We start from the raw sequence: 16,760 nt of genomic DNA, 5'->3' as shown, positions 1-16,760 counted from the left end.
GCCATGCCGCAACCACTGGGGCTGGGGCAGGTCCCCTGTGTGTGTGTGTCTCCGCTCCAGGCCCACCCCAACCCCATCCATGCCATGGCCACTGGGGCTGGCCCCCGTGTGTGTCTCCACTCCAGGGCCGCCCCCCGACCTCCTGTCTCTGGGCCTGCGCCATCTGTGGCTTGCCTCACCATGCACACAGTCCCCTCCCGCCCATCTGCGTACGCAGCCTCCTCCTGAGCCAGTTGTGACTGTTATGGCATCCTGGCTAATTTGTACATATATCTTTTTATATATAAATATATAGATATAGATGACAAGACAGAGACAACTATAGGATTTTGATACCAGTAGGTCAAATTTACCTAACCAAAGTTTAGGTAAATTTGGTTTTATGATCTTGGTAATATCAGCATTAATCTGGGTTATTTTTGTTTCAAGCTACTTTCCAAAACAAGTTTATTGGCCCCTGATAAAAATATGCTCAGAACTTACCCTACAGGGGTGAAAGAAGTCTTCTGGAGGACAGTGGCTCTGGAAGCAACAGATTTAGCATGTTCTAGTTTAACAGTGGCCTGAGTCAGAGGCTGGGACAGAACATTGGTGACCTGCAACTGGAAATAAATTTAAAAATTATCTGTAGCAACCAAGGTGGAGGGAACACAAAATTTTGTTCTAGGGTGTTTTATCTAAAGGGAGTGAGCTCTGCAGAAGAAACACCTCATTTTAGAAAATCTTCACTGACCTTTGGTCTACTGTCTATCAGAGATCAAATACAGAAAAACACAATTATATTGGGAATGGGATAGATTATAGAATGTTAAAGGTGGGGAGGATCTTAAAGATGATCTTGTCCAATGATCTCATTTTTCAAATAAGCAAACTAGAGCCCAGAGAAAGAGAATGACTGACCCCAGATCATACAGTTATGTGACCTTCTTTCTGTTCCCTGTTCTATCCACTCTACCAGAATATATTTAAAAAATACATATCAGCAAGAAAAATACTTCAGGAAAGTATGGGCAATGAGAAAATTAAAGAAATATGGATAACATTAATAATTATCTCTTGCCGAAACCGGTTTGGCTCAGTGGATAGAGCATCAGCCTGCGGACTGAAAGGTCCCGGGTTCGATTCCGGTCAAGGGCATGTACCTGAGTTGTGGGCACATCCCCAGTGGGATGTGTGCAGGAGTCAGCTGATCGATGTTTCTCTCTCATTGATGTTTCTAACTCTCTCTCTCTCTCCCTTCCTCTCTGTAAAAAATCAATAAAATATATTTTAAAAAAAATAATAATTATCTCTTGTTGAAAGTCAACTATTTGCCAGATACAAAACTAGGTCCTTTATTTTCCCATCAATCATCAGAAATAGATAGCTTAATCTCTATTTTAGAGATGAAGAAACTGAGGTCACAGAAGGTTTAAGGACTGCCAAAGGTGGGATTGCCACTTAAGTGACAAATAGGACAGAGATTTTCAACCTTTTTCTTTTCATGGTACACTAAACTAATTACTAAAATCTGCAGCACACCAAAAAATATATTTTTTGCCAATCTGACAAAGGAATTGGTATAATTTTGAATCATTCATACTGGACAACTATTGTTGTATTGGCTGTTGTCATTTTTTTTTTTTAATTTGACAATCTAAGGAAAAAGAGGTCAGTGCCCCTACTAAATAGTCAGGTAGTTCATGTTTTAAAAATTCTTGCTGCACACTGGTTGATCTAGGATTCAAACCCAAGCCCAGTTTGCAAGACAGTATTTTTCTACTTTGCTCTCGTACCACTTACTGTCTCATGATGAATTATGTTAATTAGGTTACTTCTCATTCTAAGTAGGTTGTAAGTAGGGGCAGGAGAGGCAATTTTGAAGTACAGGGCACTTCCTCAGGAGAATATCTGCAGAAAATAGAACTGATGGGACAGACAGAACTGTCCCATGTGGAACTCCCAAGGTTTAGATATAAAATGCTTCATTTTTTTTTTATAAAGATCTAACTTATCAGTGATTTTCAAACAACAGCAACAAAAGTTTCATTTGAGATAAAATCTCTAAGTGAATTCAATAATGGTGCATTTGCTCTCTGTTCAACAAGTTAACACAATAGAGAAGTCTATGGTTACTGCTGAGTGAGAAGGAGGGTCATACAATGAAGAGACAGAAAGATACACTGTCAACACCAGGAAGGAAGATACCTGATATTTTATTTTAACAACTATAAGTACCAAAAGTACTCAGGAATTTTAAAATAATGTATTTAGAAAGTTTTGGTGTCAAAAAATGTATTTTAGAAGCAAGACTTCTCTAAACTTCTCTGGAGTTATGAACCCAGGAATGCAATTTTCTTGTACTTAATTTTTTTAAAGCCTTATTATTAAAATTTCTCTAGAAAAAAAAGGTCTTTTTTTTTTTTTTTAATGGATCTCAGGGGTTTTCTGACTAGCTCACTCAGTAGTCATGTCCCATTTCCAGGCTAAGGGAATGAGCCTTGCTCTACATTACTGGGTAAGTGCTCATGGGTGACAATAGACTGTGTAGCAGTCTTTAGATTTCTGAAAGCCTCACACTGGAAATGGCAATCAGGGCAGCATGTTTGGGGCATGGAGGTCATACCCGCAGGATCGCCTGTTCATGAGTGTCAGAAGGAGAGCCCTCGGATACAACCACAACTGGCACGTGGTAGCGATTCTGGGAGAGTGCAGCGGCAGCAGAGGCCACACTGAAGGCTTCTGAGAGTGAGTCAAAGTTCTTCTTGCTAAAGATTGTATTCATTAGCTGGATGACCTGATCCTGAAAGAAAAGGGAAATGCAGTTCGAGATCTTCCTCCAGCAGGAAGGCAGGAGAGCCAACGTCCCTCCCCACTGGCTCAAGTCATTCCTTATCTGTTTCTAGGTGTTCACATGGAAGGTCTTTTAGCTATTAATCCAAGTTGGTAGATGGGGGGAAAGCAAATATTCACTTAAGTTTAAAACTTAGATTTGGTTGTTTATTTTATACATCTTCCAGTACAAACTGAAATTCGTGCATTTATTTGTTAACCATTTATTAAATGTTTACTAGACATTTGCAAGGTACCTGTAGGTAACTACTGAGATATGAAAGTATATTATAAAATATACAAAACAGTAACCATTTGTTCAATGTCTATACGTGCCAGACACTGTTATAGGTGCTTTATGTGCATTAACTCAAATCTTGACAAAAACCTGGAAAAGACTAATATTATCAATGTTTTTCAAACAAGGAAACTGAGTCTAAAGGAGGTTAAGTAACTCCTACAAGTTATTTACGGAAAAAAAAAAAAAAAAAAGACCAAAATTCACATGTAGGTCTATTTGTCCCCAAAGTCCTTCCACAATAAAATTCATTCTTTCCTGATTCCTCTCACCCTCCCAGCTAAGCTACCTTCCCTCACAGCACACCTCTAAGCAGAACAGGGCAGCCTAACAGCCAAAATATACATTAGAAAGAAACTAAAATAACTCTCCATTAAGAATTAATGGGCTGCTTAGAAGAGAAAACTAAAAGCAATTTTTTTAAAAAGTAGAACCTAAAAGGCATTATTAAAATTCTGGAGGTTGTTTACTTAGGAGGAAAAATTTTCCATTTCAATCAGTTTTGTTTTTTAAAATCTACCATCTAACAAAAAAGCTCTCTTGTTCCCGACAGTGTTATTCATAGTCGACATGAAATAATTTTCTTTAATTGACCAATTACATTTTTCCATCACTAGGCTGTTGACTTGTTAAAATGGGTGACTGTTCACCAGAACGGTTATGTCAAAAACAGTGACAGCAAAATTACTCCATCCAAATACCTGATTACTAAAAGCTTGGGAATAAAGCAAGAAAAAGTTTAAGTTATATACAAAGAATATCACCAACTTATCTAACATATTGTGCATAAAAAAGTCCCTAGATGATTTGTATCCTAAGACCCACATTTTTGCACTTTAACTCAAAAACAGAAATTAAAAGGCATTATGATATCTCCAGACTTCCTATACTTAGGATGAAGGAAAAGACAACATAAGAATGCTAATACATGAATAAATTATTAGATCATGTCCTCCATAGAAAATATGAAATTAATTCAAATTACCCAGGCAGATAATCATTTACTGTTCACTTGAAAAAACTCAGCACAGAACTCCTAATGCATAAAAGAAAGTTCTAAATGTTATTACCGATAAGGGTTTAATCTCCAACATTTACAGGGAACTCATGCAACTTAACAATAGGAAGATAAACAATCCAATCAAAAAATGGGCAATGGACCTAAATAGACACTTTTCAAAAGAGGACATTCAGAAAGCCAAGAGACATATGAAAACATGCTCAAAGTCACTAATCATCCGAGAGATGCAAATCAAAACAACAATGAGGTACCATCTCACACCTGTCAGAATGGCTATCATCAACAAATTAACAAAGGACAAGTGCTGGAGAGGATGTGGAGAAAAAGGAACACTCGTGCACTGCTGGTGGGAATGCAGACTGGTGCAGCCACTCTGGAAGACAGTATGGAGTTTCCTCAAAAAACTAAAAATGGAGCTCCCATTTGACCCCGTGATCCCACTTCTAGGAATATATCCCAAGAAAACAGAAACACCAATCAGAAAGGATATATGCACCCATATGTTCATAGCAGCACAATTCACCATAGCTAAGATCTGGAAACAGCCTAAGTGCCCATCAGTAGATGAATGGATTAGAAAACTGTGGTACAGCTACAGGATGGAATACTATGCTGCTGTAAAAAAAAGGAATTCTTACCATTTGCAACAGCATGGATGGAACTGGAGAGCATTATGCTAAGTGAAATAAGCCAGTCAATGAAGGAAAAATACCACATGATCTCACTCATTTATGGGTAATAAAGACCATTATAAACTTATGAACAAAAATAGACACAGAGGCAGAGCAGCCTCGAACAGACTGTCAAACTACAGCGGGAAGGCCAGGGAGGGTTGGGGGGCAGGAGGGGAGGGTAAGAGATCAACCGAAGGACTTGTATGCATGCATATAAGCATAACCAATGGACATAAGACACTGGGGGGTAGGGTAGGCCAGGGGATTGTCAAGGGCGGGAAAAAAAGGAGACATATGTAATACTCTTTGTAATACTTTAAGCAATAAAACAACTAAAAAAAAAAAAAAGAAAGAAAAGTTCTAACTTGAAACCCCAACCTCTCCTCCTAAAATTAAAACAGCAGCAGTTTATATTTTAAGCCCTTTAGGTCAAGAGTGGTAATCTTCCCATAAATAAGGGGTACAAAGAGGGTCCTACTCCAGAAGACTTCCCACACACATCCCGCTAAAGGTTCTTTCAGGTTAACAAGCTCCTCTTGAAAAAGAAAAAAAGAATTAACTCTTGGTGGGTGTCTGGTAGACACACAAGCCTCTCATTGAACTATATCAATCAACAAAGATTAGCTAAGATTTAGCCACTGCTAAATGAGGGGGGAGGGAGAACAGGCAATTCTGAAGTACAAGGCACTTCTCAAGAGAAAGAGGATTTGATTGGGCCACCAACACGGAAAGCATTCATGAGACAAGTGGGAGTTATCAGGAAGAAAAGGGAGCTGAAACAAGAGTAATACACTTGGCCTCCTTGTCACTACCTCATACGTTCATACCCCATTTGAAGCAAGTATAACAAACTGTTTACATGTCTATCCCACTGACAACCAGCTTCTTGAGGACAACTTTCTATTTCTCATCCTCAATGCCTAACCCAAGACACTGAATGACTACACCCAAGGCTACTGAACAGCTCTCTGAAAAAAGCTATCTGGAGCAGATAAAGTCAACAACCCCTTTGGGATTCACTCTTGAGAATTATTAGACAGGCACCTCCTTAATGGATGGCTCGGTTCCCACATGGTCCATGAGCTTGTAGGTGGCAGCCACAAATAATGCTGTTGTTTCCAGTCCTTCTTCAAACTGAAGATATACACCTCCCAGTTCATCCAGGCGAGCAACAAGGTCCTGTCACAACAACAAAGAAGCATGTTGGAAGTCACGTGAGAACAGAAATGAGAGTGCAACAGTTTTGAGAAATCTCACTCTAAATCTGGAGACCATTTCAGTAACTTAGTATTTCTCAAAAAAAGGTGTAGGTAGAGAGTAAAGTATATTGTACAGGCATTTGAAGAGAACATCGTCTTCTGCAGCTCTATGAGTATACCTTCCCTGACCCTTTGTACTCAAGTCTAAACCCAGGAGTCATGATACTGAAGGCACCACCTGCTCTGGGCAGAAGGCCAGTGGGTCAGGCTACAGTGCACCCAGGAAGCATCGTGACACAGACAGTTTCCATGACCATTCATTTGGATACAGCCTACAGAGCTGAGCATTTCTCTTTCCCAGTCAATGCTCTAAGGATGAAGAGAGACATACTGCTCTCCTGGGCCACATGATGAGGTAGCTAATGTGCTTCTGGAGCATCCAGTGATGACACTGTCAGGCTGCCTGTCATCACTGACTATGCAGTCCAGGAGCAGCAGGAGGTTCTGGGCACTGGAAAGCATAGAGTAATAATAAAAACCACAGTGACCACTTGCTGAGCACCTATATGTATGAGGTACTTTAGCACCTCACTTGTTCCTACAACCACAGGAAAAGGAAACTGAGGTTCAGACATTAAATAATTTGCCACAAAGTAGTAAGTGGCAGAAAAAAAATTTTGATTTCAGGGTTTTTGGCTCTAAAAAAACTTGGACTATGAAACCATACCTACAAAAAACTGAAAAAGTAGTTTTTTGCCTAACTGATGTGGTAACTATACTGGCCTAACAAATACTCCCTAGGACAGGGGTGGGCAACCCCTGGCACACGTGCCAAACATGGCACGCCAGTAACTTTTGCTGGCACGCGAAACCCTCTCTTATAATCTTCCATTTACAATTTTTGTGAACATTTGAATGACTTAAATGTTAAATTACAAGGAACTGGCAAGACACTTGATGTTATGTTTGGTAACATAAAGGCTTTTGAAAAGAAACTGGAAGTCTTTAAGAGGAATGTGGATGGTGAGAGATTTAGATATTTCCCAAACCTCAAGAGGCACATCAAAGACCTCCCAAAAGCCCTAACTGGTCTGTCTCAGTGGATAGAGCACCGGCCTGCGGACTCAAGGGTCCCAGGTTCGATTCTGGTCAAGGGCATGTACCTTGGTTGCGGGCACATCCCCAGTGGGGAGTGTGCAGGAGGCAGCTGATGGATGTTTCTCTCTCATGGATGTTTCTAACTCTCTATCCCTCTCCCTTCCTCTCTGTAAAAAATCAATAAAATATGTTAAATAAAATTTTTAAAAAAAGACCTCCCAAAAGATGACAAAACAGACTGTCAAAGCCTTCAAAAGCTGTTTTTAAACATCATCGAGTCAACTATTGAGCAGTTCTCAAGATTTGCGAAATTCAGAGAACTGGAAGAGACAGCAAAATTCATGAGGTTTCCAGACAGCATGAAACTGGAGGAACTAAACTTACAAATGTTTTCATGGCTAGACATGGCTGACTTTGAAATGCAGTTGACTGAATTTCAGAGTAGCTCAATTTGGAAGCAGAAATTTATTGACCTTAGAGTTGACTTGGAAAACATTGAAAAAAAGCTATTAGAGACAGGAGTACCAGAGAGAAGTGTCAAAAACAAACTATTGAGGACTTGGAATGCCATTCCAGAAAATTTTTTCTGTTTAAAAAACTTTGCAACAGCGTTACTCTCCATGTTTTCATCCACATACGCTTGTGAATCTTCGTTCTCAGTGATGAATTTTGTTAAGTCTCGTAATAGGAGTAGCCTGACGGATGAAAGTAGTAGCTCATGCATATCTCTGAAGGTCACGAAATATAAACCTGATATAAAATCTCTGTCATCAGAGATGCAGCAGCAAAAGTCCCACTGATAATATCAAACGGAGTCATAAAGTTTTTTGTCGGACTATCAGTATACATGTATACATTAAAAAATAAATGTATTTTTCATGCTGTGTTTTTGTCACTCGAATAAATTTTATTATTTCTTCAAGGTTCTTCACATACGTACACCTTAAGAGATATCAAGTAGGTGTAACATGTTCTCAAAAAATTCGGGTTGGCACGCAGAAGAATTTTGAGTCAGAGATTTTGCTGGTTTTGGCACGTACTCACAAAAAGGTTGCCCACCCCTGCCCTAGGACATTGCTGTGATACAAAGAACATAAGTGTGCCATGAATATGAACATGGCTATACTAAATCATACATGTCTATCTGCAAGCTCTTCTAAAAAAGTTTTATTTTATTTAAATAAATTCACACCTCAATCTCCTCCACGATGCTCCTCAGGTCAGCCTGCTGGGACAGGTGAGATGCTGTCTGGAGAGCCTGGACTGTTCTGGAAGGTAAAAAGTAGAACCCTAATGAACAGCAAGTCTTCTTTCAACTACTCAGCCCTTCCTATATTGAGACACCTTCATGAATATCCTACTCTTATTTTTCAGAAGGATAAGACAGTCTCAACCTTTAAGGAGCTTATTTACAATCTTGTTGGGAAAGATGTAACAAAGACCAGTACATTATAAAGATCATTACAGCTAGAAGAAGACCATCTGTACAATAGGACCCACAAGAAGTACTGTGGGCACAGAGAAGAGAGGGAGCATAGGTTCACCTCCCTCTGAAAATCTATTTCATTCCTAATGGCATCACATACAGAATAATGAGACTAGATTAGGTTTAAAAGAGATAGACTCTTAGAGAGAACAGAATTCAATTTGACCAAGGTCAAATTGGCAGAAGTTGACTTCTTGTTAATTTTCTACTTTTCTTACTCCAAGACCAAAGAAATATTGTAAAATCTACACATGTAGATTGCTGGGTAGAATTTGGAACAACTTTTCTGAAACCAACATGAGACAAGCGTACAGTAAACACATGTTGAATAATTTAATAATATATTATATAAATGTTTCCATGAATACATATACGGTCAATATACTTCATTCTTTTTTAAAAAAATAAGATTTTTTCTACTGAATTTGAGAGAGAGAGAGAGAGAGAGAGAGAGAGAACATCAATTCGAGAACAAAATATCAATCAGCTTCCTCCTTGCACACCCCCTACCAGGGATCAGGATCAAGCCTACAACTCGGGCGTGTGCCCTGACTAGAATAGAATTGGCTACATTTTGGTGCACTGGATGACCCTCAACCAACTGAGCTACAACAATCAGGGCAAATATACCTCATTCTTATTAGCAATAACATAGTATTAGATGCACTGTAATTATGTCCAATTAATACACTTAATGTCCAATTACTTAATGTCCAATTGATAAATATTAAATGTTTTACTGGGTCATACAATGCTATAATGATAACCCTTACTCATATAGATATTTTTTTAAATCACTGAAGTGAAGTTCACATAGCCATTTGAAAGTGAACAATTCAGTGGCACTTAGTGTATTTCACAATGTTGCGCAATCACCACCTCTATCTAGTTCCAAAATATTCCCATTAATCCCAATTAAAACCTTGTGCCTATTAAGCATTTTCTTTCTCTTTCTCTCTCTCTCTCTCTCTCTCTCTCTCACACACACACACACACACACACACACACACACTCCACTCCCACCCCAGCCCCTGCAACCACCAATCTGCATTCTGTCTCTATAGATTTACCTATTCTGGATATTTCATATAAGTGGATCATACAATATATGATCTTTCATGTCTGGCTTCTTTCATAAGGTTCATCCATGTTGTAGCATGTGTCAGTATTTCATTCTTTTTTTTTAAATGGCTAATTAATATATTTTTATACACTTACGAGTATATTTCTGTAAGATAAACTTTTTAAATTAAATTTATTGGGGTAACACTGGTTAATAAAAAGATCATCTTTTTAAGGTAGAATGTGGTAGGTATACACATCAGATTTTTTATTAGATTCTTCTCTTGTTACAGATAACTTGGAAAATATAAATGGTGCTTTTCTGAGTTGAACAGAAAAAAGCTGAGGACCCTTGGTGGTTAAGCAAACTGCTGCTCAACCTGGGACTAGCTTCCTAATTCCCAAGAGAGGATTGGGCCTTTGTGTAAAAGCACCATTTATTAAGTCAATGTATTAGGGCATGTACAGTGAGAATTTGTCTGCTTTCATAAAGATCACAATTAAGATTCCCTCCATGGAAAACTAATTCCATTAAGATGACCATGATGAAGGCACTGATGGAAAAACCTGAGCAGCTTGGAGAAGACTGTGTCTAGGTGAGCTGCATGAGGACAGGAACCTTTCCTGTCTTAGTGTAGTAGTACACCTAGCAGAGCACCTGACACATAGTAGATGCCCAGAAAATATTGGCTGAACCAGTGGATGAACCCTCTCAGGATAGTATCCAACACAAATGAAGCCTGAGAAATACTTGAGATGATGACTCACGCTAGCACGGTCTCTTCCTTGCTGAGGCGAGTGGTAAGGGCACTGAGGGCTTCTTGGGAAGCCAAGGGAAGGCCAAAGCCGCTTAGGGCTGCAACTGCATGGTAGATCTGGGTAACAGACGAGTCTTCACTCACAGCTGCCAGAAGCAGATCTTTGGTCTCATTTGAAATAGAGATCTAAGGAAGGATTGGCAGACACAGAGTTTTAGAATAGTTGCTAACAATTAGTAGCACATATGCCAAAGATGGCACACAGAGCAACTGCCAAAGTCACACCACCCACCTGTCACATGATCATTCCCCCTCGACTACTCAGATGGCAGAATTAAATGTTTTTAAAACCTTAACACAACACTTGAAAAAATTCTGCAAATTACTTGTCTACTTATATGGCTCTTCTATGTTCAATAACATGGATTTCCAGATTGGTGTGGGGCATTCTTGCTTTACTTTGAACATTTTTAAATGTTAAAGGGAGACAGAAAGAAAAATCAAGGCTTCCCAGAAGAGAGGCAACTATAGGAAAAAGTTATTTTAAAATTAACAAAAAGTGAAAACTCACAGGAAAAATAAACCACACTTCCTTTAAAAAAAAAAATCACGAGCCCAGCAGGTGTGGCTCAGTGGTTGAGCATCAATCTATGAACCAGGAGGTCATGGTTCGATTCCAGTCAAGGCTCATGCCTGGGTGGCGGTCTCGATCCTCAGTGTGGGGTGTGGGCATGCGGGAGGCAGCCCACCAATGATTCTCTCTTATCACTGATGTTTCCATCTCTCACCATTTCCCTTCCTCTTTCTTAAATCAACAAAATATATAGATAAAAATCACAAAAATGGAATTCCAATCCTCACTAATGGATTTTTATTGTTTAAACTAGAGGCCTGGTGCACGGGGTCCCTCAGCCTGGCCTGCCCCTCTCACAATCTGGCAATCTGGGACCCCTCGGGGGATGTTAGATAGCCAGTTTTGGCCTAATCCCCACAGGTCTGATCCAGACAGGAGGGAGCCCGATCCTGTACATTGAGCATCTGTCCCCTGGTGGTCAGTGCACATCATAGCAATTGGTCATTCAGTCACTTAGGCTTTTATATATATAGACTAGAGACCCAATGCACAAAATTCATGCAAGAGTAGGCCTTCCTTTGATCCTTTGATCCCAACTGCTAGGACTGGCTTCCCTCTGGCTGCAGGGAGGCACCCGGGATCTGGGCTTCCCTCCTCAAAGAGTCTATCTCCTCTTTGTTTCTCAAACCTAATCCCCACCCTCTGGTTCCAGCTTTGTCTGGAAGAACATCCGGAATGACATCCAGAATGATGTCTGGTCTAATTAGCATATTACCCTTATATTGTTATAGAAGATACATACATATATATATGTGTGTGTATATATACATACATACATATATATCTAACATGACCCTCCTTCTTTAAAAATAAACTTTATGATTTAAGGTATATAAAAATGTAGGAAGCTGGACTCACCTCACAACCTGAGAGGACCTGGCTGGCCTGGGCAGCGTAGAACAGGGAATCCACATTGCTGGGATCAAGGTTTGATTTAATGAAGGCGCATGCTTTCTAAAAAGGGGGAAAAGTCAGTAAGCGGTGATATACAAGTGAGTGGGAAAGGCATCCATGTTTTTTGGATGACAAAATTCTAAGCAATCTATGATGACTTAAAGTATGAGTTACATAAGATTTCATTTTTTAAGTTCTTACTTTCCATAGAACACTGTATTATCCCAAATTGCTGACTTCAAAAAAGGAGTGACAAACCTGAAGGAACTCTACTCCTTGTGAATCCTAGAAAGGAAGGAAAGAAACCACTTCCATCGAACACCTGCTCTGGTTATGACCCATGCTGGGTGTTTATGATGCTCTTCTTTTAAATAAACATAAGGACCCTGCGGTAGGTAGTATCATCCCCTTTAACAGAAAAGGAAACTGAGGCCTGGAATTGGTAAGTAATCTGATAAAGGCAACAGATCTAATAAGTGGCAGAGTGGATCCTTTGATTCCAACTGTACTGGGGTCTCTACTTAGATGTACAAAGCTAAGTCAAATTGAACATACCTAAAATGAGCTTGAAACCTTCTATTTCTTCACCTGGACTTTCCAGCTCATGTAGGGGCATCACTATGCACCCAATTACCTAAAGCAGAAACCTGAGACTCAGTCTTGGACTTTACCCTTAACTCCCAGTCTATCGAGTCTATCTCCTCTTTGTTTCTCAAACCTAATCCCCACCCTCTGGTTCTATCATTGCCTTATTCCAGGCTCTTGCCATTTCTCACCTAGATTGTTACAATCATCTCCTAACTGGTCTCAAGCCATGCAATCTACCCTGTAAGCTGCTTCTATGTCAGCGGTTCTCAACCTGTGGGTCGAGGCCCCTTTGGCAGTTGAACGACCCTTTCACAGGGGTCACCTAAGACCATCCTGCATATCAGATATTTACATTATGATTCCTAACAGTAGCAACATTACAGTTATGAAGTAGCAACAAAAATAATTTTATGGTTGGGTCACAACATGAGAAACTGTATTTAAAGGGCCAGAAGGTTGAGAACCACTGTTCTCTGTGATCTTTACAAAATACAAATGTTATCATCTTACTTTGCTATTAAAACCCTTATGTGGTTCCTTATGATTACCCTCAGAACAAGAGAGAAAGTTTCTGATACAGCATAAAATGCGCTCATGACTGACCCTTTCTCTGTGCCAGCTTTATCACATCCCCACCTCCAACTTCAAAATCTTACCGCCAGACTACTGCAGCTCCCCAGATATACTAAGCTCTCACCATTTATGTTTTTGACCCTGCCAGTTCCCCTGCCAGGAGACCTATCTCTTGTCCTTCTTGTCTGCCAAATCTGGTCTTATCTTCATCTCTGCTCAGATGTCACCTCTTCCAGTGATTCCAGAAAGCCTTCACTGACATTCATCCCAGAACAGGCCAGTTGCCCTCCTCCCTAAGTGCTCCTCAAAGCACTTACCATACTGTACCAACATCCTTCCCCAGTGACTGGTTACCTGAGATCAGAAACTTGATGAACCCCCATCACAGTGCCGGGCACAGAGTAGGCACATACTAAAGCCCATGCTATTTCTACATAGCAAACTCTGAAAAATGTTATTTACTAGTTATATTGCTAAATATTTTGGTTGAGGTAACAAAATTCAGCTATTCAAAATTAAATGGTAATAAAAAGTTAAAAGTGGGTGCACTGGGAAACAGGACAGGGAGTAAGACAAGGTGAGGCATGCAGTGGATTATTGCTTTTCATTAATAGCTGTTCTGCATTATCTGATATTTTACTGTGTGCATATGTTACTTCAACCAAAAAGCTTTTTAAAGTTTTTTTATGAATAAGCTTTAAATAAGAGTCTCAAAACAAATGAGTTTCAACCAGAAGTTTGAAAGAAACCAAAGAGAGAAAGAAAGAAAATATTCACACTACACAAATCAGGGATCTGAAAGAGAAAACCTATTAGAGACCTTTTGATAGAATTGTTGAGTAAGCTTAAGACCTGTGCTTTGCTGCCATCTGGTGCTTAACAGTGGAATGACAGCACTGGAGCTCCAAAAAATGATTAGGGTCACTGCTACCACTTTTCAAGCACCTAAAATGTGTCAAGCACTGTTCTAAGTGCTTTATGTGCGTATCTAATGTATAGGTCCTCTTATTATCTTAAGTTTAGAAAAAGAAAACTGAGTTCTTAATGGAGGAGGTAGAATTCTAACTAACCCAGGCAGCCTGGCTCCAGAGTTTGAACTATACAATTTCTACCTCTCAAGGGACCACTAAAAATGTTCTGTTCTGAAGTAAAACCAACATCATGCTTACTCTAATTCATTGCACAGACAACTCAAGGTAAACAGTTCCAGCAGTCAGTGGCTTCAAAACCCACGATGTTGACAGCATGGTTGTTTCAACTGTAGCAGAAGTGGAGAAGACCTCACAAACCCACTCTGAACTCAATAAGCCCAACCTGTGCTGGGGTGTGGTAATGCAGCTGACAGAGAGAATATCAGTCATAAGGTCATTTCACGCTACATCTGTGAATATGTAACTCTGACTCCAGCTGGCCTCCCATGTACCAGACTCATCTTCCCAATTGAAGGCTGAAAATCATCCCTAAATGCCCATTTTCCCATCTGTTCCCCTCAGCTTTCTGTGCCCCATACTAATACTCCAATTATCTAAACAGCCTCCTGAGTAAAGAACTGATCAGTGCTTTCCTCTACCTACTCTTCCCTATACTGTAACTCCCTAAACCAATCAGGAAACAACAAACATCCAATAAAAAAGGCAGTAACCTCAGTCTCATCTGCCCTTTCGTCTACCTTGTTTCCCCCACCAAAAGCTCCCAACTACTCATCTCCTCTCAGACTATGCTTTGTAATCTCACCAGACTTTAATTGTGTCATGTTATTGAGGCATACCCTGGTGGGAGTCTCACCCCACCAAGTCCTTTGTACCAGACTCATTTTTCCCATGTGTTCGAGGTGTACCGGTTAATAATGAGGATTTTGGAATCAAAGAAAACATGGTAATTTCAAGAGAAACATCAAAAGTGCTTTATTCAAAGTAATGTCCGTCGCTAGCTACACATTTCACCCATCTTTCAGGTAATTTGTGGATACCGTCCCAATACAACTATTCTTGTTTTGAGGCAAACCATTCAGAGACCCAATTTTCCATTTCTTTGTACATTTTGAAGTGCTGCTCAGAAAGTGCATGTGCCATCAATGGGAACAAGTGGTAATCTGAAGGAGCAAGGTCTGGTGAATACAGTAGATGGGTTAATACTTCTCAGGCAAGATCTTTTAATGTGTTTTTAATGTGTTTTGAAGTGTGTGATGGTGCATTATCATGAAGCAAAATTACTTTGCCGTGTCTTCTGGCCCATTCTGGTTGTTTTACGATCAAAGTGCGGTTCAAATTGATTATTTGTTGTCGGTAGGGATCAGCATTAATGCTTTCACCTGGTTTTAGAAGCTCATAATACACACCTTCCTGATCCCACCAAACGCAGAGCATTGTCTTCTTTCTGAAGTGATTTGGCCTTTCAGTCGATGTGGATGGTTGACCTGGATCAACCCATGATTTTGTGCATTTGGGATTCTCAAAATAAATCCACTTTTCATTGCCAATCAATAAAATATATTTTTAAAAAATAAAAATAAAAAAATAAAAGAGAGAGAAGGAGAAGCAAATACTCAAGGGAAGGAGGGCTAAACATTAAAAAAATAAAACAAAACAAAAAAATGTTCCAAGTTGGACTTGATCTTGGAGGCCACAATTTGTCAACCCCTTTGCCATATGGTATTCAGAGGATGGCTGGCAGACATTGGACAATTAATTTCCTTAACCTCTCTGAGCTTCTATTTCCTCCTCTATTACAGGATATTTCTAACTATACAGAATTAAGACAATTAATTCAAGATAACATCCAGTGTACCTGGCATATAACAAAAAATTTAATAAATAATAGCAATGACTTATTCTAGTCTGGGGCAGGAAATATAAAAGCCCAGGACATTAGAAACTCTCAAAGACTACTGGATCACATTTTTTAAAAAAAGCCCAGCCGGCGTGGCTCAGTGGTTGAGCATCGACCTATGAACCAGGAGGTCACGGTTCGATTCCCGGTCAGGGCACATGCCCAAGATAAAGGCTCGGTCCCCAGTGTGGGGCATGCAGGAGGCGGCCAATCAATGATACTCTCTCTTCATTGATGATTCTCTCTCTCCTTTTCCCTTCCTCTCTTAAATCAATAAAAATATATTTAAAAACAAAAATAAAACTAAACACATGCACACCCAGACATTTTGGCCCACTAGCAAAAATGGGATATTTTGAGCATCAAAAAGAATTAACAACTTCAATGGTTGAAAGACATCAACAGAAAAAATATACAAGAGTTGCTGTTCTTTTAATTTCCACTAGACTGTAAGCTCTCTGAAGGCAGTGACTATGTGCCAAGGGCCTAGCACAGGCGTTCAGTAAACTGCTCCATAAATAAGGAGTTCATACTAAAGTGGGCTAATTTGTCAATCGAGTGGATCAGCGTGCTCACCACTCTCCTCAGAAAAAAAACGTTACTTTTTTTTTAATCATTATTGTTGAAAATATTATTGATGTCCTTCTTTTCCCCCTCATTGATCCCCTTCACCAGGCACCCACCAGTATCAAAGCTCAGGAGTTACCATTCACTACAATGCATTCCTTATGTTAAGGTATGAACATACCTCAACATAAGGACCATATATGACAATCCCACAGCCAATATCATACTCAGTGGGCAAAACTACAAGCATTTCCCTTAAGATCGGGAA

General features: G+C 39.7%; 1 protein-coding gene across 3 annotated transcripts in view; it reads right to left on the bottom strand.

Moving 5' to 3' along the window:
• The window catches only part of RPN2 (ribophorin II), a 55,735-nt gene that overhangs the window by 28,400 nt on the left and 10,575 nt on the right, over positions 1 to 16,760 (bottom strand). For all 3 annotated transcript variants that reach the window (XM_070420284.1, XM_070420286.1, XM_070420285.1), the window contains exons 3-8: positions 11,900 to 11,995; positions 10,418 to 10,593; positions 8,294 to 8,369; positions 5,849 to 5,983; positions 2,606 to 2,782; positions 484 to 602 (exon numbers count right to left, since the gene is read on the bottom strand). In XM_070420284.1, coding sequence (XP_070276385.1) covers positions 484 to 602; positions 2,606 to 2,782; positions 5,849 to 5,983; positions 8,294 to 8,369; positions 10,418 to 10,593; positions 11,900 to 11,995 — 779 coding nt within the window. The remainder of the gene's footprint in view (positions 1 to 483; positions 603 to 2,605; positions 2,783 to 5,848; positions 5,984 to 8,293; positions 8,370 to 10,417; positions 10,594 to 11,899; positions 11,996 to 16,760) is intronic.

The sequence above is a fragment of the Myotis yumanensis genome, unplaced genomic scaffold (genome assembly GCF_028538775.1).
Source record: "Myotis yumanensis isolate MYYU_CA2020_CCGP unplaced genomic scaffold, mMyoYum1.0.hap1 SCAF_7, whole genome shotgun sequence".
NCBI lineage: Eukaryota > Metazoa > Chordata > Mammalia > Chiroptera > Vespertilionidae > Myotis > Myotis yumanensis.
The sequence above is the reverse complement of the archived record's forward strand: the minus strand, read 5'-3'. Positions and strand labels throughout refer to the sequence as shown.